The sequence below is a fragment of the Gopherus flavomarginatus genome, chromosome 2 (genome assembly GCF_025201925.1).
Source record: "Gopherus flavomarginatus isolate rGopFla2 chromosome 2, rGopFla2.mat.asm, whole genome shotgun sequence".
Classification (NCBI taxonomy): Eukaryota; Metazoa; Chordata; order Testudines; family Testudinidae; genus Gopherus; species Gopherus flavomarginatus.
The window spans coordinates 153,873,754-153,895,355 of record NC_066618.1 but is presented as its reverse complement, the minus strand read 5'-3'; the positions used below and the strand labels follow the sequence as shown (position 1 = coordinate 153,895,355).

The 21,602-nt window shown below is 45.1% G+C and overlaps 2 protein-coding genes across 5 annotated transcripts in view; both read right to left on the bottom strand.

Moving 5' to 3' along the window:
• The window catches only part of TET3 (tet methylcytosine dioxygenase 3), a 163,559-nt gene extending 159,976 nt beyond the window's left edge, over positions 1–3,583 (bottom strand). Inside the window, exon 1 of the mRNA XM_050939813.1 lies at positions 3,247–3,583. Within this exon, the coding sequence (XP_050795770.1) occupies positions 3,247–3,561 (315 nt within the window). The 5' untranslated portion in view covers positions 3,562–3,583. The remainder of the gene's footprint in view (positions 1–3,246) is intronic.
• An 8,644-nt stretch (positions 3,584–12,227) lies between these two features.
• DGUOK (deoxyguanosine kinase) overlaps positions 12,228–21,602 on the bottom strand; it is a 33,394-nt gene continuing 24,019 nt past the window's right edge. The window contains exons 7-8 of one of the 4 annotated variants that reach the window (XR_007772571.1): positions 13,971–14,037; positions 12,228–12,245 (exon numbers count right to left, since the gene is read on the bottom strand). Coding sequence is in view for 3 of the 4 variants with exons in the window: in XM_050940235.1 (XP_050796192.1) it covers positions 20,559–20,657 (99 nt within the window). In the remaining variant the exon portion in view is untranslated. The other 3 variants (XM_050940236.1, XM_050940237.1, XM_050940235.1) reach the window with 3 other exon arrangements.

Sequence of the window (21,602 nt, the reverse complement as noted above, 5' to 3'; positions counted from 1 at the left end):
CCCTGACATGGTTTTACCAGCGATGAAACTGTGCATAGATCAAGTCTTTGTACAAACAGCTAAAACGCAGCCAGCATAGGGCAAAGTAGCCTGTTGCATGGCAGACAGCAGTGTGCAAAGAGAAGTATTTCAACTTGGTATGCTCCAAAGGGAAAAGGAATTTGCTGCTACTTCCCAATCTCTCTGTCTCTTTAAGAATTACATGTGCAGCATTTTTAACCAGAATGTAGCAACCACCCCAGCCGGTAAAACCAGAAATTAGTAATCTTTGTCCTATATAATGCGGCAAGTCTTGTTTTATAGCTCTCACTCAGAGATGCTTTATTGATAGGATCTTGCTCTACAAAACGAAGCAGGTTTCCTTGGCTTTCCTAGGTGGAGTTGTACGGAGGATCAGAGCTGCAAGAAGAGGGACATACAATATCGCTCTTTCCCCACCCCCAGGAAGGTGTCCTTATCTGGGATTGTTTCAATCTATTTAGCTTAACAAAGAGAAGGTTAAAGGGTGACTTGATTACACTCTAAAGTATCTACAGGGGAACAAACATTTCATAATGGGCTTTTCAATCTAGTAGAGGAAGGTCTAACATGATCCAATGGCTGGAAGTTGAAGCTAGACAAATTCAGATTGGAAGTAAGGCAAAAAAATTTTGACAATAAGGGTAATTAACCATAGGAACAACTTGCTAAGGGTCATGGTGGATTCTCCATCATGGGCAATTTTTAAATCAAAATTGGATGTTTTTCTAAACAATCAGCTCTAGGAATTATTTGGGGAAGTTCTCTGGCTTGTGTCATCCAGGAGATCAGACTAGATGGTGGGCCCGTCTGGCCTCGGAATCTATGAGCTCTTCTTCCAGCTGGGGTACTTTGGATTTCAAACAATCCCAAGCTGCAGTAAGAAGAATGATAAGGTTGCCAGATGGTGACCTGGAGAGCTGTGTTGCCTCTCCACTTTCGTTCCAGTTGCTAAACTGCATTCGAAGAAGTGGCTGCAGTGATGAATGCTACCACCCTACTGACACTTTCCCATGTAAACAACTGCTGCAGATAGGGATGTTCTGTGATCACAAGTGGGAAGGCTGGTGGGCCCTGGGGACCAGCAAACAGGAGGGGAGGGATCCTCGAGCCATGTTCAACATGAAGAGATGGTCCACATTGAGACAAAGTTTGAGAACCCCATGCACAGAGAGACATGGCTGGTGCTTGACACCTTATTAAAAGAATAGGCAGGCAGACCAGGGTAACTTTTCCCCAGGAAGGAGAGGAGATGCTAATTTGACCGGGAATTCTTGTGAGTTGCAAGCATCAAGTTGCACACTCTTCTAGCCTCTCTGTCCCACTCGCTCCTCCGCCCCTTTGTGAGACTCATCTGTTGCATCTCGACTTTCTTTGTGGCCTGAACCACGTCTGCCTATGGGTCTGGGCACCCCTTAGCACAACAGGCGTACCGATTCGGACCACGATTTAAATAAATAATAAAAGTAGGGTACACAGGGGCACATTTCTCTTAAGAAAAACCTTGCTCTGCAGATTCAAACAACTCCCTCTAGCTGTGTACATCACTACAATACGGTGCTCAGAAGAAGACTCTTCTCCTAGCCAGCTTCAGCCGTGATGCACAACAATTGACTCATGCCACTTCCAAAGGCCCCGCTCCCCACGCAGCTCTCCGAGCTGGACAAATATTTTCTTTGCTGTTGCAAGCCAGTTTGGCTTAAGAGCAGAGCGAGATAACATGCGCACTGAGAGACAAGAGTGCCACCACCAAACGTCAGTCCAAACGCATCCAATTTATCTTCCCCTCCAACCCCTTCCTAGAAGAGCAAACTCACTTTGTGAGCATCGGCACAGACTGATCATTTCTGCGTCGTTTCTTACTCACCCAGGGCTTGGACACAGGATCTTTGTTTAAAGGGGCATTTGCTTCGCTCTGCACATGACACCCCAACCAATTCCACAGCAATCAAAGAGAAGTTGGCAGGCACAGCTGTGGTTTCCCAGATAGAGACAGGAAGCGGGATCAGTTTTTAAAGAAATAAAGATCCCATTTTTCATGCAACTACCCTGAGAACTCCACTCCACCCGCCTAATATCCCAATGGTCCATCTCATTCAGTATCCTGTCCCCAGTGCCATAGGCTCCTGGTCTTAATCCAATTTGTAAGTACTAGGAATTATGTTTCCTGCAACTTCCCTGATGCTTCTGGTGCCAGCCACTGTCAGACAGGTTACTGAACTAGACAGATCTTGGGACGGATCCAGTTTCACAAGTTCTGAGAGTCCTAGATGCTCCATAATGGCACCAAATAATGCAATGCTCTGCCATTGAAGGGAGAAGAGAATTTCTTCCTGACCCTTCTCAGGGATTGGCTAGAGCCATGAAGCATAAGGATTGATAGAACCTCTCTCATTCGTATCCAAACTAGCCTCCCTGCAAGTGGCACTGTTTGCACAAGGAAAAAATTCACCCAGGGACAGAGGAGTCAATATAAGGCCCTCCACACCACTGATGCCCTGCATAAGGGTTGCACAGAAGGGTGAGATGGAAGCAGGGCCAGTGCTTTCACAGCCTCAGTATGCCACGGAACTGCCCTCTAGAATGTCTTCACATAGGCTAAGGCCGAAGGGACTGCTTGGGATTGGTGGGAGGGGGAAGATGAGGCCAAAGTAGGAGCCAATAGGATCTGCATTTATAGGAGCTCAAAGCGTCCCCAAAGTGACGTGGAAGGAGCCTTAAATCCAAGATTGGGGAGCTCAATTTTGCCCCACAGCCAGCCAACCCACCTGCACTTCTCCCCCCACAGACCACGATTACTCACACTTTTCACACACAAGGACTAAATTCCACTTTCACTGACATCTCTGTGACCCCACTACAGTCAATAAGCCAAATTCCCCCCTCTGTAGTCATTGTCACCAGGGCTGCATGAGCACCAAGGACAACACCAGGTGCAAGAGCAGTGGGGAAAACACACTCAGGAGGTGAGAGGGCAGAACTCACCCATAACTGTTGGGCCCTATTTTAATAGGTTTCCTGAGTTGCATCTTTGCTTTTTGCCTACATTCTATCCTGCACTGGAGAGTTACACCAGTTATCCCACACACTTAGGCAAACCAGGAAGATGCAGGAAGTGGAGTATTTCTAAGCTTTCAGATCTCCCCATGGAGTGGGAGTGGAAAGCACAGACTTCACACACTGTTACCAGCCACGCAAGCTCATTCAACAGCCCAATCGGGCACTCACCTCTCTGAGAAGCACCGATTTTTTCTTCTTCAGCACCTCGCACTTCCTCATTTTGCAGATCTGGTGGCTGGTCCTTCGGTTCACGCAGTGGGTGCACGCACCGCAATTGCCCTTCCTCAAGCAGGGGACGCAGAGCCCGCAGCGCTTCCGTTTCTTTGGCACCTGGCCAGAGGCATCCATGCCAAGACAGACGTCTCTCTTCTCCAGGATCAGAAAGCCGCCTTCGCAAGCACTCAACATCTCGCCGCCTTCAGGGAAGCCGTAGGCACCTGCCGATTCATTCCTAAGCTGCAGCAATGACTGGAATTTCTTCATGGCTCCTTGTTGGACTGGGGATCAACACAGGGGAGCAATTTTTTTTTTGCTGGACCTAAATACTGAAGGATGCCAAAGGACTGGTAAAGGGGGAACCCCTCTCCCCCCTTACTAAAAATGAGGAATATAAATCTATAGCTAAACAAATGTGATCACTCCACTAGTTCAGTCTCTTCGTTCTGCCAAACCTTCCAGCTCCGTTCCACCCTCTTTGCAGTTCATCTGGTTTTACACCCGAGTGATTTCTCTCTTCTTGGGGTGCTTTGCTTCCACACTCTGAGTTCTGTTTCTCTGTGAGGGGATCATCCTGGATGCCACCACACTTTCAGTGGCGGGGGCAGGGGAGCAGTGACTTGGAAACTTGCAGAGTTTAGTTTGAATCTCCTAGGTTGCTGAAGTCTCCAGGACAAAATAATAGTAAAGCTTCTCTCACTACTTAAGATTGGGGGATCTCGAAGAAATAAGAGTGAAGAAGGTGTCTTCTGGTGGAGGAAGCAAAACAAAAAACAAAACAAAAAAACACAACAGACTGTAACCCCAGTAATTTTGTAGCTCTAAATCAATTTCACTCCCACTCACACCACCAGATCAAGTGCCAAAAAAGGAAACTTATATGGTAAGGCTAAGAACTCAAAATGACCCTGTGCCATTCTCCAACACTAAGTCATTTCCAAAAAACAAGCACTTAAACACTGGAGTTGCAATTAAAGCAAGTATTACAAATCCCAAAATAAAAAAAACTTCCTCCAGGAAAAAGGTACGTTTAAAACACAGTTCTAAGATACTAATAGCTTAAACCAGAACCCCTTTAAATTCCCACCACTCCTGGAGAAGATCCACTCCCCAACTTTAGCGCTGTCCATTTTTACTTGGCAAATCGGGACTCCTTAAACCCCAACCATGACAGACCAAGCTGCTGCTACCAGCGAGAGCAGAAGTTTAATAACCCCTTCACTTTCAGTCTCTTTTGCAAACTGCTTTCCCTCTTAACTGCTTCGCTGCTAACTTCGGATCTTTGTTTGCCTGCAGCCGTGCGTGTGTGTGTGTGTGTGTGTTTAATAGCCACGGATCTGTTTATCTACCCTCTTTGGAAGCTGAGGTTGGTTTTTTTTAAACACATATCACCCCACTGCCCTCCAGCCCCCAATACACAAAGAGCCATTACCAACAACAAGAGGTGCAGCAAATAGCCCTGCAAACGTGTGAATCGGCAAGGAGATAAAGAAGAGAGAGAGAGAGAGAGAGAAGTGCATGAGGGAGAAGGGGAAACGAACAAGCAGAAGTGTGGATGCAAATTGCAAAGGCAGCTGCTGCTGCAGCAGCACGTTGCTTGCTGCTGCTTCTTTGTTCTGGAGATTCCTGCAACACCAGCCCTGCAGCCAGCTCCTTCCCCCTCTGCTACAGGAGGGGGCCTCTTTCTAAACAGCATGAGCCCAGCGGGCTCTGGCGCCTCGCAGAGCTGGGGAATCCCCCCGCCAACCCAGTCGCGGAATCGGAGAACGAACTCACCCCCAGCCCCAGTGCAGGGGACGGACAATGGGGGAAGTTTCCAGGCAGCTGCGGGGAGCGGAGAGGAAGGGCGTGGGGAACCACTTTGCTTCCTCTCCGAGCAGCGCCCCCACAATGCTGGGGGAGGGGAGAGGGTACGGCCAGACCCCTCGCCCCGCCGCTGGGAACATAAATTCCCGGAACCCCCCTGGAGCGGACCCAGGGGACCCCTCCCCCCAGCGGGATCAGCAGTTCCTCTTCCCAGGATCAGCGAGCTAGCGGGATCCCGGGTAACCACCCCCTTCCCGGGGGCATCGGGTGAACCCGACCCCCGACCGTCCCGCCTGGAGTGCGGCTACCGCGGCCTGCCCCCGGGGGCGCTACGGGAAGTTGAGGGGCTGCTAAGCTCCAAGACTTCCTCCCTGGGGTCTCCTCTCCCGGGATCCCCCCGTTCCCGCGGGGCTCCCGCCCAGCCGCACTCACCTGCCCGGCTAACGGGGCGCCCAGCCCACGGAGGCGCTTGGCTGGAGACACATGGCTCCGGGGCTTTACCATGCGCACGATCCGCCCAGCCAGGCTCTGCCTCTGTCCCCCTGGAGGGAGGGGGGCTGCCGCTCCCCTGCCGGGAGAGCTGGGGCTGCTTCCCTGACTGTCTGGGGCAGGCGGGGGACCCTGCCCAGAGGCTGCCAGCACCTCCCCTGGCTGGCAGGCGGCTCCCCCGCTGCCGGGGGCTTTGGAAGGTTTCCACATGCTGGCCAGGAACGTGCCCTCGCCCCAGCTGCACACGCCAGGGGGAGCAACGGGGAGGGGGGGCGGGAATTATCCATCAGCTGCGAAATATGGCTGGGCTGGGCTGCTCCCAGGACAATACACCGCTGGGTGCTTCCCAGGGCGCAGCAGGGAACTGGGGCAAGGTGGCGACCATGTCACACACGCACACTCCTTTGTGCTAAGGGCTGCTGGGCTCCACACAAGATGCGGTATTATTGTGGAGTGCTCCTGAGAACTGGAGAGCGGGTGCATCCCCTCGGTTGTAGGATGCTCCAAAGGGGCTAGGCTATGCATTCCCTGGCTTGTTATTGGAGGGTTACTCCAAGAGGCGGGGCCATGCATTCCCTGGTTTGTTATTGTAGGGTCACTCCAAGGGGCTGGACCATGCACTCACTGGTTTGTTGTTGTAGGGCTGCTTCAGCAGGCTGGGCACTCTCTAGTTTGTTATTGTAGGGTTGCTCCTTGGGGTATTATTGTAGCATCCCTCTTGGGGCTGAGCTACACAACACTGCTTTGTTATTGTAGGGTCACTCCAGGAGATGGCGCTTGTCTAGGGGCTGTTATCGTAGGTGCAGCCACAGGACAGTGGTTGGCAGTAACTGAGCCCCAGAAGTTGAGGGAGGAGGCACAAGAAGCTGGCTCTACAGCTGACCTGTTTCTCCACTCTCCTTTCCCAGCAGCACCATGTCCTTCATTTATAGGCCAGAACCGGGATACTGCCAGCGTGGGCATGAGCGCATAACTCTGCGCTCTGGGTCCCTTGTACCCAGTTCTCTTTCAGCCCCCTACCCTGTACTCTGCCACCCCTGAGCCCCTACCATAACCCCCCATGTTCCCCAACCTCCTATGTCCCCCAGCACTCTGGGTACCCCATAGGAACCCCCACATTTGTCCCCCCTAATGCTTTGATGTCTCCCAACACTGGGGAAGGGGAATGTGGGGGTGACAGTCTTCTGTCCCCATGTCACCAGTAGGGGGTGCCTGCATCCTACCCAGCAGTACCCCTCCTCCCACTTTGGAGGGGGCCTGGCAGCTGTCTTCTGTACACCCTATATTCCCCTATGCCCTGACCCACCATTTGCTCTTAGGCCTTTCTCCCCGTCACTCCCTTCCCGGGCAGTTCTTAGCAATGGTGCTGGCTTCTTCCCTCTGGCTCCCCCTGCTGGCTGAGTCTGGCACCACCCCAGTCTGTCAGCCACACCACAGATGAGGGAGGTTGTTATTGTAGGGTTACTCTTGGGGGCTGGGTTTATGCACACATTGTTTTGTGTTTGTTGTCACTCTTGGGAGCTGGGTTTATGCACGCACTGGTTTGTGACTGTAGGGTCACTCTTGGGGGCTGGGTTTACGCACACACTGGCTTGTTATTGTAGGTTACTCTCAGGATGACTTGGTCATACATGCTCTGTTTTTGTAGGGCCACTCTCAGGGCCTGGACAATGCAGACACTTGATTTGTTATTGTGAGCCTGGCTTTTAGTTTGAAGGGGCCCTTAACAGGATCACCCTTATTTGTTTTCAGGCTAGATATTTATTTCCCCAGTTTGAGATGGACTGTGCCATGGAGAAAGCAGGATGAGCTCAGCTTTTCAGGACAGGGACAGTTTCTCACAATCTTTGTACAGCACCTAGCACACCAGGCCTTCAATCAGCACCAAAGCCTCCAGGCACTACCCTAATGCAAGTAACAATCATGATAATTTAAGGATTTATATTTAAGCAATTAGAGATTTGTAACAGCTAGCACGGTGATTAGTTCTTGATGAGGGACAGAGGCTCTGTTAACAAGCTCAGTCCTCCTGTTCCCCAAGGGTCAGTCCTAGGACCAATTCTATTCAATTTATTCATAAATGATCTGGAGAAAGGGGTAAACAGTGAGGTGGCAAAGTTTGCAGATGATACTAAACTACTCAAGATAGTTAAGACCAAAGCAGATTTTGAAGTTCTTCACAAAGATCTCACAAAACTAAGTGATTGGGCAACAAAATGGCAAATGAAATTTAATGTGGATAAATGTAAAGTAATGCACATTGGAAAAAATAACCCAACTATACATACAATATGATGCGGGCTAATGTAGCTACAACGAGTCAGGAAAAAGATCTTGGTGTCATCGTGGATAGTTCTCTGAAGATGTCCACGCAGTGCGCAGAGGCGGTTAAAAAAGCAAACAGGACGTTAGGAATCATTAAAAAGGGGATAGAGAATAAGACTGAGAATATATTATTGCCCTTATATAAATCCATGGTACGCTCACATCTCGAACTGTGTACAGATGTGATCTCCTCACCTCAAAAAAGATATTCCAGCACTAGAAAAGGTTCAGATAAGGGCAACTAAAATGATTAGGGGTTTGGAGAGGGTCCCATACAAGGAAAGATTAAAGAGGCTAGTCCTCTTCAGCGTGGAAAAGAGGAGACTAAGGGGGGATACGATAGAGGTATATAAAATAATGAGTGATGTGGAGAAAGTGGATAAGGAAAAGTTATTTACTTATTCCCATAATACAAGAACTAGGGGCCACCAAGTGAAATTAATGGGTAGCAAGTTTAAAACAAATAAAAGGAAGTTCTTCACACAGCGCACAGTCAACTTGTGGAACTCCTTACCTGAGGAGGTTGTGAAGGCTGGGACTATAACAATGTTTAAAAGGGAACTGGATAAATTCATGGCGGCTAAGTCCATAAATGGCTATTAGCCAGGAAGGGTAAAGAATGGTGTCCCTAGCCTCTGTTCATCAGAGGATGGAGATGGATGGCAGGAGAGAGATCACTTGATCATTACCTTGATCATCACTGCCTTTGGGGCACCTGGCATTGGCCACTATCGGTAGACAGATACTGGGCTAGATGGACCTTTGGTCTGATCCGGTACGGCTGTTCTTATGAATTTGTGTTTGTCTAATGCCAGGGATGGATGGTTTTAATAAGTCAAAGACTGAACAACGTTCAGGTAGTTTGCATGCTGCGCCTGTTGCTTACTACATGACACGATTGTCTCACTGTTACCTTGTGCTACCCTCGTCTATCTGTTGTATACACCTGTCATCCCTCTTAGGCTACAAGCTGTTTGGGGCTTTTTTGTTACGGGTACATCCAGTGCCTAACACAATGGGGCCCAGACCCTTGATTGGGGCCTCTAGGGTGCTTCCGCAGTACTAACCATAAAAGGATAGTCTTACATTCATCATACCCAATGTTTCTTCAGTGTAAGCTCAGACAAGAAGTAATGGGTTTAATCTGCAGCAAGGGAGATTTAGGTTAGATATCAGGAAAAACTTTCTAACTCTAAGGGTAGGGTAGTTAAATTCTAGAACAGGCTTCCAAGGGAGGTTGTAGAATCCCCAACACTGGAGGTTTGAAAAAGCAGGTTAGACAAACACCTGTCAGGGATGGTCTAAGTCACAGGTAGGTAACTTATGGCATGTGTGCCAAAGGCAGCACCCGAGCTGATTTTCAGTGGCACTCACACTGCCCGGGGCCTGGTTACCGGTCTGGGGGGCTCTGGATTTTAATTTAATTTTAAATGAAGCTTCTGAAACATTTTTAAAATCTTATTTACTTTACATACAACACTAGTTTAGTTATATAATCTGGACTTATAAAATAGCCCTTCTAAAAACATTAAAATGTATTACTGGCACGCAAAACCTTAAATTAGAGTGAATAAATGAAGACTCTGCAACTACTTCTGAAAGGCTGCAAACCCCGGGTCTAGGTTGACTTGATCCTGCCTCACCACTGGGCTCGATCACCTCCGCGGTTCCTTCCAGACCGACATTTCTCTGATTCTAAGCTTAGAAGCAGCGCCACTTTCCCCTGTGTTTTCTACCAGCTTTTCCAACTCAATGCAATGCACCAGTGCCAGCAAAGACAAGTGCAGCAGAGCTTCTACTGGCTTGGCTGCAGGCAACCTCCCTTTTCTCACAGCTGCAAAAGCTGCCGCCTACAAAGCCACAAGTGTCCGCGGTTTGTGCCTTCTCTGGCACGCAGGCAACGTATGCGTCGAGCCCATCCAGCTAACAGATGGGGAGACTTTGCTAATTGATTAATTTGGCACTAGAGCAAGACAACCAGGGAAGACAACAATCAAAGAGGCCCTTACATTTCAGAGCAACTTGAATGCAGATTATGGGGAGTGAACTAATAGAATGGGAGGATGGAAGAGGCAGCAGGATTAAGTACAGGACTAGCAGTCAGGAGCAGCTGTGCTTTATCCTGCTCTGGCACTGACTTGTTATATGATCTTGGGCAAGGTCCTTGACCAGCCAAGGGCAGAAGTGATGTGTGAAGAAGGCTTTAAAGAATAATAATAATAATACTCTCCATCCTTTCAAGTTTATTTTTCTGTGGCTGTTCATTTTCTATATTTAAAAAAAAATAGCTCTTCTCTATTCTGTCGTTCCCAGAAGTCTGTATGGATGACTGGAGAACTGAAAATCTGATTAATGAAGACTGGAAGTGATTTAATATTCAGAGCATTTAAAACCTTTGTTTAGTCTTTGCTTTAAGGCCTGAGAAACTTTGGGAGAAAACAGATCTTGTAATAAAGACGCACTACTATTATTACTTATACTGCATTTGTGCTTAGGGGGCCACCTGAAAATGAAGCCGTATCGTGCTAGGTACTGTACAGAGTAAGAGATTTTCTATGAGACTCAGGCCCAGATCCTGAAAGCTACTTAGGTGCCTAATTCCCCTTGAAATCAATAGAGGATCTCGGCCTAAGAGTTTATATTCTAACTAGACCAGGAAAACACAGAGTGGGGCTGGGTTAGAATAGGCACAAAAATGGGGAAATGACTTGCCCAGGCCACCCAGAAGGTCTGTAGTAGAGCTGGGAACAGAGCACAGCTCTCTTGACTTCTAACCTAGTTCTTTAGCTACTGGACCAGGCTGCCTCTCAAGTCAATCAAGGGGTGATGATACTCACCCCATCCTTAAAACCAACAGTACTCCAGCAGAATGAGGAAAATCCAGACTAACAATCCTGACATGTCTACAGTTAAACACACACAACTATTCAGGCCAGCTTTAGCCAATATAAAGAAGTAACACAGGGCACTAACTCAATTCCCTACCCCCCTACCTTAAATCTCTCTGTACTTCTGTTTCATCCAGGTGCTAATATCTACCTAATAAGAGATCATAAAGATTAATTAGTTAATGTTTGTAAATCACTATATAAATATTATTGTTAAAAATGCTACTGACTCATTAATCCATAGCACAGGGTCTAATGCAAGATTGTTACAAGGTTTAGAGCCCTGACTGAGCAAAGCCTTTAAGTACATGCCTAACTTTAAGTGCACAAGTAATTCCTTTCCCATTCAGTAAAGCATTTAGGCCCAGGCCTTTAAAGATATTCATGCTCCTAATGTCCACTGATTTCAATGGATCCGGCCTCTGGCACATGCTTACATCCCGTTGTCTTTAATAGAAGGGGAGCACATGCTTAGAGTTCAGCCCATGCTCCAAAACTTTGCTGAATCAGGGCCCAGGCCTTTAGTAAACTAGGGAAAATGTTCCAGCTCTTTACAATAAGGTGTGTCAAGTCAGCACCAATGATTGGGAAATCTCCTATCAGCTTACTGGTCTGATTTCTGGACTCAAATGAGGCTCAGTGCTTATTTGTTGTGAATTACATATAGCTGATTTTTGCAGCACTGTTCAGCAGGGCCTCTTAAATTCAAGGCTTTTCCTGCAAAAGGCAAGTTGCTCCAATGATTGTAACATGCCTTTCAAGGGTTCCGTGCTGGCAAACCCTCTGGTTTTTACATCAACGTATGTTGGCTTCATGTGCTCTAGGAAGAATGAGGCGCCTCTTTCATTTCCACAACATCAGGTTTTGAACGTTCTGATCACTATTCAAACTGCACTTGAATATGTTCTCAATGAGAGCCTAAGTCTGTTCCTCTTAACCTGTCACCATACATTCAAAGTTTCCAGTCCTTTATGCTGCAATGCGGGAGCCTGTGTTCCATGACCGCAAATTAGTTCACTGAAGAGTATGCTTTCCACTTACAGCCATGATTCTTCAAATTCCTCTGACCCCTGAGCCTGCACACAGTCCCACTGAAGTTAATGGATCATGGCCTAATTCTCTATATACACTGGTCTTCTTATTTCCCTGAGTCAAAGAGTACCAGGCCATACACTCATTGAAATAGAGGTCACAGCCTCCACTGACTTCAGCAAGAGCTGGGTTGACCCTAGAATTATAGCTATGAGTGACTGGAGAGAACTGATATGCCATATAGTCCATCCCACATAGGATCAAATAAAGGATTTGTTCCTACATTGAACAAAGTACTTTGTCCAGAGTCATTTAAAATGACTCCAGTAATGAAGTTCTCACACTTGCCTGAGAAGACTGTTCCATGATCTAATAGCTTTCAGCCTCTTCCGTGCAAACTATCCCGAAACACTGCAGAGTTAAAACAACAAAGTTACAATGTGAAATAACACCAGAGGGAGAGACGCACCGAGAAGTATAAAGTAAGGCAAAGAAGTGCTTTCAGTTGAGAGATGCAGGAGAGAGAAATGAAATACCATTTTTCCTATACTGTCCGGTTAAATTTCTATGTATTTCTCTCTCCTTGCTTCATCTACCAGGGACCAAACATTTAAAAAAAAAAAATTCTAAGCCCAGGATTGTTCTATGCTAATAATAATAATTTCTCACATCCATATTCATCTGAGCATCTGCTTGAGTGAAATGCATACATGGTGCTGGAACCAAGATCAGTCATTTAAACGACTGTATACAAGCATGCCATTCTAGGGAACACCTGGATGCTGCTGGCACATCGGGATATGCATAAGGACACAAACCAGTTTAGTCTGATCCCTAGTCATTTGCAGCTTTAACTCCAATAACTCGCTAGATCACAGCTGGCTGACAGAATCGACAGAGGAAAACTGTAAGTTCCCTGGGGCAGGCATGTGTCTATTTCTTTGCAAAGTGGCAGGTCCATTTTGGCACCAGGGCTGGAATTTTCAGAGGCGTCTCAAGAAGTTAGGACCACAGACTACCATAAACATCAGCATTACAAAATCCACTCATGTGGCACCTTTAGTGGGCAGTCCCAACAGACACTAATAAATGAATGGAGGTTCCACTGAATTATGGTCCTCCAGGTCAGAGGTTACAAACAGTGGCTGAGATTTTCAAAAGTGACTAGTGATTTTGGATGCCCAGCTTAAAAGTTGCCTCAGCATCCAGGCCCCATTATGGTGGTTGCAATTGGACACCCAAAATTATCAGTCACTCTTTGAAAATCTTGGCCAGAGGCTTGGTCTGCATTACATTTGCTAGTACTGTTTTAATACATATTATCTAAACCTGATTTGCCAATTGTACTGTAGACACAGGGCTCGTGTTTGTCCCCCCTTCCCATGTTTAACCCTCGGGTAAAACAGGATTAGCAATAGCAGTGTAAACATGCTAAGTGGTGGGGGCAGTGTGGGTACGTAAGCTTGCAGCAATGTGCTTAGATCAACAGGTTATTTTAGTCCTGAATTCCCAATTACACTAGGTCCCTTTATACCATCTTGGCTCTATAAAGGGGCTTTAAAGTGGAGGGTAGCTATCTGACCATTTCACATGGCTAGAGCAGTATAAAAAGGCCTTAGTCTCAATGAGAATTAGGCCAGTCTTCCAGCTGGGCTCTCAAGACAGCATCTTTCAGCAACACCAAATTCATTCACTTATTTATTTTCATATAAGCTGAATGGAGTCAACTTTAAAAAGAATCTGGACTCCTTTAATAAACCAAACCCCAGATACTTTGTCCTTTATCTTTCTGCTATGTCTAGCAAGAGTCCACTCCAGCACTGATAAGGGCCCAAACCCAGCCCTCCCTGTCCCGTCTGGTATTTCCGTGTGTTCATAGTCTGGATATTCCACATAGTTCTCTAGCTGATGTGTTTGTGTAAATTCACACAGCAGGGGAAGGAGGCATTTGCCTCTGAATGTATTTGGGGATAGGTTTGTAAAGCTGGGGTGATGAAATGATTCCTGAGCACTCAGAAGGCAGAGAATTAACAACCCCATAACCCTATTCTGCATCTTCCTTCTCTCCAACCTCTCTGATGAATTGGAATATCCCTCCTCTCAAGCAGATTTTAAGGATCAATTTAGATTGCAAACCTTTTGGGCACAGGGCCCGTGGCCTTGATTCTGATCTTGCTGGCACTAGCGTAAATCAGCAGTAACTCTGTTGAAATCAATCAAGTTGGAGACATAAAACCAGCGTGAAAGGAGAATACAGGCCTATAACTTTAGTCACTATGTAAAGCACAATGCATTCCGGCGTTGCTATGTACAAATGAGAACAAACAATGCATCTGCTGCAGGTACTTGAAAAAAAGGGAAAAAAAGGGTATACTGTCTCTTACTACTACACATAAGCTGATCAAGATAGGGTCATTTAGGGATTCTGTCCTTCACCTAACCACAGCACTTGATAATTGGGTTAGGTGTATTAGATGGGGGTGGAGTTCCAAATAATTGCTGGGCCAGTGGTACTTGCTAGCCTTCCACTCTGAAGAACAGCATAATTTTGTTTGTTAAACAGCGCAGACGGATGCACAATGTAAAACTAATCTAAATAGGTATGATAACTCCCTGTAAAACTGGATACAGTCAGCACTTGTAATAGAATAAGTAGGAAAAAAAAGGGGGAAAAAAAAACAGCTTATTACTATGGGCCAAATTCCATCTTCATTTATCCAAGGGAAGTCACTGGACCTGGACCAGAATAAATGGAGACAGAATTTGGACATGCGTGTAACCTATGTCTCAAAAAGGAGACCACCTCATCTGAGAATTGTTACAGAAGTAGCAAAGTTCTGCTCTCTTCCAGGGTAAATCCAAAGTGACTACATGGAGTTAGTTACACTGGTGACAGTAGTTGCCACTCCACACTAAAAACAGAAGAGAACCCTTTGTGAGAAACCCAGGAGTACCAGAACTGTAAAAGCATTGGGTCTGCTTCTCCTCTTACACGGGTGTACCTGATTCAAATGGATTTACACTGGGGTAAGGGAAAGGAGAATCAGGCCTTTTGTTTTATAAAAGTGCCCAACCATGAGAATTTTACACAGTTTGTAGAGATTTATGATGCAGAAAATCAAATTACCTTAACTCCTAGATCTTTGCACTTGCCAGCTTTTTTCCAGAGTGTAAATAATGTCTGACAACTATTCATTAAAGAGAAAGTCACCTCACATGAAACACCAAACAGTACTCGTAGGACAACAGTCGCTACTTACCAGGGCTGGATTTGCACACCAGTAGCATAGCAGCAAAAAAAACCTCTCTATCCCATTGCTTTGAGGGACTTGGAATAAACAACCCAGTGAAAACACACATGGCAACAAAGAGACACTATTATGCATTGGGGCAACTCACACGCTCACAGGATTTTCAAAAGGAGACTAACGGAGTTTGGCTTCCGACAACCCAGTTAATCCAATGTAATGAAGTGGACAATCAGGCTCAGAGAGTAGCTAGCAGGAATCAGCTAGCCAATAGCTCCTCCATGACTTGAGTTACACTAGTATAACTCCACTGGAATCAACCAGCAGAGACAGCCTGGTTCAGCATAGCCAGCATACCAGGTTCTGAGCACTGTTTGACACCAGCTGCAACTGGGCTTCCATACTAGTTCTGTTTACAGGCCCCTCTACTTCAGCTCCACACAACAGACCTTAGGAAACCACCTGTCCTTTATTATTAATACATAAACTAAAGCATAAAGGTGTTTGGTATAATTTGAAGTCTCGTCCCTCCAGTTCCCAAAAAGTGGTTTGGGATGGGGGAGGGAAACCATGCATCAGGCTTTGTGAATATGGGATTAAGGAGTTTAGACACTCACCTACTGCACATTTACAATGCAACTTTTCAAGTGTTGCCTGATAAAGCAAACTCAATGGTGATGCTCAACTATAAACAAGAAGTCAGGGCTTCTGAATGTGGTAGGACAAAAGGTCTTTCTACATCATCTGTATCACTTGAGGTCATCCCAGTGCAAACACATAGCTGAAGGATTATTCTGTGCTGGTCACAAGTCAGGGAGGGTTGGTCAGTTTTTCAAACATTAAATATAGATCGCCATTGCAAGCGGCCACAGCAAGGAATGAGTGACCCATGGAGGCTAAAGACCCCACTTCTAGGCAGTGCTAAAGAGGCACCCTGGTAGGCAAAGGTGTAGAGGCAGCTTGGCCCACTACAGCAAAACAAGTAGCGAGATGTGTATCTTAGTCAACCTGGAGGCTTTGCAGAGACAATGTGTCTCTGGAAAAACTCTCCTCCTACTCAGAAGAGAATTTCGCTTCCTGTTCCTTGCATGATTTGTGTCATCCATTTGGTACAGAAGCAGCAAATTTCAGTGCAGAACAGGACAATGGGGGTTCTTACATCTTCCTCTAAAGCATCTCGTATCGGCAGCTGGCAGAGACAGGATTCTGGATTAGCTGGACCTCGGGCTGATCCAATCTGGCAATTCTTATTCTCCAAATAATATGCAGATAACAGGCTAAAATTCCCTGCTAGTATAAATTGGCACAGTTCTACTGAAGTCAGTGGAGATGCACTAGTTCACACCAATAAAAAACTGACCCAACTGAAGTATCCTAATGTGATTTAGATCTATAGCTACACAACCACTGAAATGCAGCCAACGCTGCGGAGGAGGTGGTAGCTGCTGCACGCAGCATGCGGTGCAAATATTGGGGGTAGGACATATGTTAGTGACAGGGCAATGCCCAACTCGTATGAAAAGTGTAATGGGCTCTGTCAGAGCAGAACCACAGTTTTCAAAGGTTTCCTTTAAACACCACAAGTTGCACAGATCTCAGTTTATCTTCCTCGGAAAGGTTGAGTTGATTCTGTTCAGATTCCAACTTGCAGTTCCAGGGAGTGTAAGTATTTGATAACTGTAATATCCCCTTACAGAGCGGTCACCAGAATTAGCCTGATCAGTACCACAGAGGGTGCAGTAAGTTAGATATAAATACTAAGCAGTCTGTTCACAAAATGGTTAGAAGACAGAGTCAGGATACCTAGGTTCCTATATGCCACTCTGCCATTGACTCACTGGGGTACCTTCAGCTAGTCATTTCACCTCCCCGTACCTCAGTTTCCTCATCTGTAATATGGGGATTGTAGACCACTGAGATCCAGGGCTGAAGAGTGCTATGAAAATGCAAAGTATGATAAGAAAGGTTGCTTTCAGGGATTAAGAAATACAGCAAGATGTATGCCCATCTTTCCCTAGGAAAGGGCATTTAATTAACCATACTCTACAGAAAGAAGGTGACTGTGTAACTAGGGAAGAGAAGAAAATCTGTTAGAACAAAAGAACTATGTTGTGTTGAAATTACAAAATGCAAACTTATGTTCTGCTTTCTGATAATAGCAGCAGCACAGCTGAGATCTAAAACCACACGGGAGACAAGAGACAGCTTTCTTGGCAGGTGATTTTTTGATCCAGAATTTCTATTACTAAGTAACTGATTAAGAATATACATTAGGGGTAATACTCAGCTATGGTTATCTAAAAGCAAGTCTGAAAATTGCCCACCCTGGGAACACTGGCTTCTGTGTTTCCCTATTTGCTACGACCTCGCCATGCATAAAAAAAACCAAACCTCATTTGTTTTACAGCCCTTGCAAGTACCTCTGAGTATCCATGCTTTTTATTATTCCTAGCAAATAAGCAATTTAGAGCACAGTTTAAAATAAATAAATTGAATCAGGAAACAGGAGCTTGGAGGTCAGGCGCCATCTAGTGTCCCACTTCAGACTGTAACAGGCACTGATGGCCTGATGGGAAGCCAACTGGGAGTTGCAGAGGCCAGCACCCACTACAGAAGCAAAGGGAAAGACGATAGATGACTTGTTTAATGAGCTCAGCACCCAGTGTGCTGGGCACTTCTGAATAGCTAACTCTAAGTGACTGGCCCAAAAAAATCAGACAGTGGGTCTGACCCAGGTCTCCCAGTCCACTTCCTTAGCCACAAGACAATCCTGCCAATAGTCACTAGTCGTTCCCAACACTGATTTGCATGACTGATGCAATTTACCACCACAAGCTCCTTTCACTGCTGGACAGCCAAAACATGGACAAGACAGCTGAAAAGTAATATACTTTTTAATTTAACACAAGCTAAATAAATACCCAGAATTTTCCTTCAGAATTTAACCAGTCCACCAAATTTACATTATGAGGTGGCTGTTCCTCAAATATTCACCCTGCAGACATCTAGACACATGTATTTATGTTCCCCTTGGAGCACAAGGTGATATCTAGATAAGTTTGTACAGTTTACTATTTATCTTTAGACTAAACAGGTCTAAAACTAAACTACGTATACAGATTTGCTTGATTTTAGTCCTTCTTGGTCATAGGAACTGCTGAGTGTTGCAATGTAACCTAACAGTAACGTGTAGGTCTACACCTTAAAAGTGACCAGACAATCATTTCACAAAATTCCCTCTGATTCACCAAACAGGTAAACTCCTGACCCTACTGAAGACAGCAGGAGTCTTACAATTGACTTCAGTGGGACCAGGATTTCATGCAATACACAATGGCCCCACAAGAGCTTGATTACGAAGGGCATCTCAGCACACACACAGTTGGAAAGATCTTTGCTACTGTCTTAACAAGGCCATATTTCTCTCTGGTATTTCAAAACTGCCTGTCTTAAGATCATTCCTGCTCCTCCTTTGTCTCTTCATGTTTACTGAAGACTTATTAGTCTTATGAGGCTTTATGGTCTTAGAGGGACATGCTGCACCTTCTAACAAATCCATTCAGGTATGTTTCAGCAAGGAAAGATAAGTGGGAGCTAGATGGACAAAGCCAAATTTGTGCACTGCTGACCTCGTTGCATTTCAGATCAGATTTTCAAAAGGAAAATAAGGGAAGCAGGCAGCCAACTTCCACTGAAATTCATATCTTTCTTTCTTCTCCCCTTCTTAGCTTCTGCAGTGTCCAGATTACATCCCAGGGTGGACTGCACTAGTGTCGGCCCATCCAACGTGCCAGGTTGAGTGGTAAGGTAAAAGCAGCTTGTCAAACAGCTATCATTTTGCAAGGTATTTTAAGAACAGGATCTGTGTTGCATATTATATGTATAAATGCCTTTCATCTGAGGATGTCATAAACGCTGAAGAGGCTAAATGACTTGCATGAAGTAACAGAGCAAGTCAGTGGTGGGGGTGGTAACAGAAGCCAAGTGATCCTGACTTCCAGTCCCCTATTCTAAATCATTAGGCTTACTTTAAAATGTGAAATATTAAAATATTTTCAGACAATATATGGTATGCCATTTCTCTTTTCCTTCCGCGAGGGCTCCAGCAGCTGTCTGGCTGATGAGATGATACTAGGGTAATTCATCATTAAGCCCAAGATATAGAAAATACACCAAGTAAGTTGCAAACTTAATAAGAGAAGCTGGCTTAATATTAAATAAGACTGCCTTCTACTGCAATGAGTGGATTAGAAGTGCCAAAAATGGCTATGTTGGGTCTTATTCTCCACTGACTTCAACGTACCACTTACACTTGTGCTAAATGAGTGTGAAATGCTGACACTGATTTGGCAGCATATTACATTCACTTTGCACGGGTGCAGAGCAGTGGGGAATCGGGACCATTGGTTCCTATAATTCTTTACAATACCCTCATTGGGTGCATTCAGCATGTAATGGAATAGAAGGTTTCTGCAGATCACCTTCAGCAATGAAAGGAAAGCAAGGCTGAAATACTTAAGCTATGGCATAAGTAGAAGGCATTTTCATAACGTCTAAAATCACTTCTTTCCCCCACTGATCATAACACCCTTTGGAACATCAGAAAATTAATTTTCTGGAGGTTCTTAATCTTCTTCTTTCCATAAGATGCCCATGGGTGTGTTACTATAGGGTTGCTCATGGGTGACTGTACATCTTTTCTCCTGGAAAAGTAACATTTGGTTTGGAAGAAAAACACAGAATTCAAGTGTAATTCACTAAAATACCTCAGTTACATTTTTGGCCTTCCAAGTTTGACACACAGATTTGCTGATTATTTTGTTTGACCCTTTAATGGCAAGCAGCATTATCAGGTCCAACTGGTCGCAAATAAATAAGAAATTCTGGGTTGGTAGTGGAGGGAGATGGCAAAGCTTCAGATCACAGAGTCTTTATAAAAGCCTTTACCTGTGAGGGAAAGAGAGCACCTTTTATAAAAGTGAAATTTATCAGACTGCACAAAAAGCATGCAACAAAAACCTAAGTAGTTCTACATTTCATTCAAAACAATCTATTTGCTAAGGAGTTATCACAAGGACTTCACAGTTAGACATTTTCTTAGGAACACTGATAGAGCAACAAGCTTTAGCAGGTCTTAAAACTTTTGACCTGGAGGGGTCAATGAAGAAGATATCACTATTTTCATTGCAGTAGTCCTCAAAGTTCACCATCAAGGTCAAGGCCCCCCATTGTGGCAGGCGCTGTACAAACACATACGAAGATTACAATCAAGCATACATTTTTTCACATACATTTTAGAGGACAGGCAGTAACACTGCAATGTACTCATATTTAATAAGTCTGTGAAACGTAACTCGTTTATTAGACTCATATCTACATGAATGCATTACACACACAATATTAGTAGAATACAATCCCACCAATGTATTCCCTGGGAAAATACCAGCGTTTCCCCTTTAGCAAGCCAGCCACCACATCAATACAACTCCACAAAAGGAAGAATAATACTATCTTCTGTGTTTGCACCGTGCCTCACGCAATGGATTCCTGGTCCATGACTGTAGCTCCTAGGTACCTATCACAATACAAGTAGTAATAATAAAAATGGACAAACATTATCCTGCTCTTAAACAAACAAACCTCCACTATGGACTTCCTGGCAGAATTCACAGTGTATTCTCACTGATCAGAGAAGTAATATTGTCATCCTCTATTTATTCAGGCTCCTCAAGGATGAGAGGAGCTATAGTTTTAAAAACTATTCAGAGGGATCATTTTTCTCCAGTACTGAAATACAGTACTGTTATACCAATTATACTAGACCAGTAAAAACCAGCAGGATCTTATTAAAGGGGATAAGACATATGTCACATTTATTGTTAATACCATAATAAAATAAAAGGTAACAGCAAACAATGTTGTTTGGCTACTTATTCCTATGATTACTTAATATATATATATATATATATATATATATATATATATATATATATATATATATCTCCTAAAGTTGCTTGTGACAGAATACTGGCCAGGTACCCTTTACACAAGAGTGGAGCCGAGTCCGGGTCAGGTGCACCTGATACTCCTGGAGGCTGGCAGCAGAACCATAGACTCAAAGTTCTCAGTCTTCAGAGTCCAGTTTTATAGGGATTTTTCCCTATGTCATGGGAGTTGTTTCATTCTGCTGTTGCTAGATCAATCAGCAGGTAGCTGGCTCCATTCTGTCAGATGTTTGTTAGGTGCTTGGGGTGGATTCCAGTTCGCCCTCCGGGGGTCATCTGGTTGATTCCACTTGACACCTTCTTCCGCCGACACTGAATTTTTCAGGCTGGTAACTCCCTAACCATTCATTCATCATTTAAACTAGGCACTCATTCACATACACTCTTGATCTTTAGATAAAAATGAATTTACAGAGGTGGGGGTCTCTATTTGTAGTAATTATACAGTTTTGCCTGAGGCATAGGGTCAATTGACGGCTTGCGCGCTGAATCAATTGACCAATTTTGCACTACAA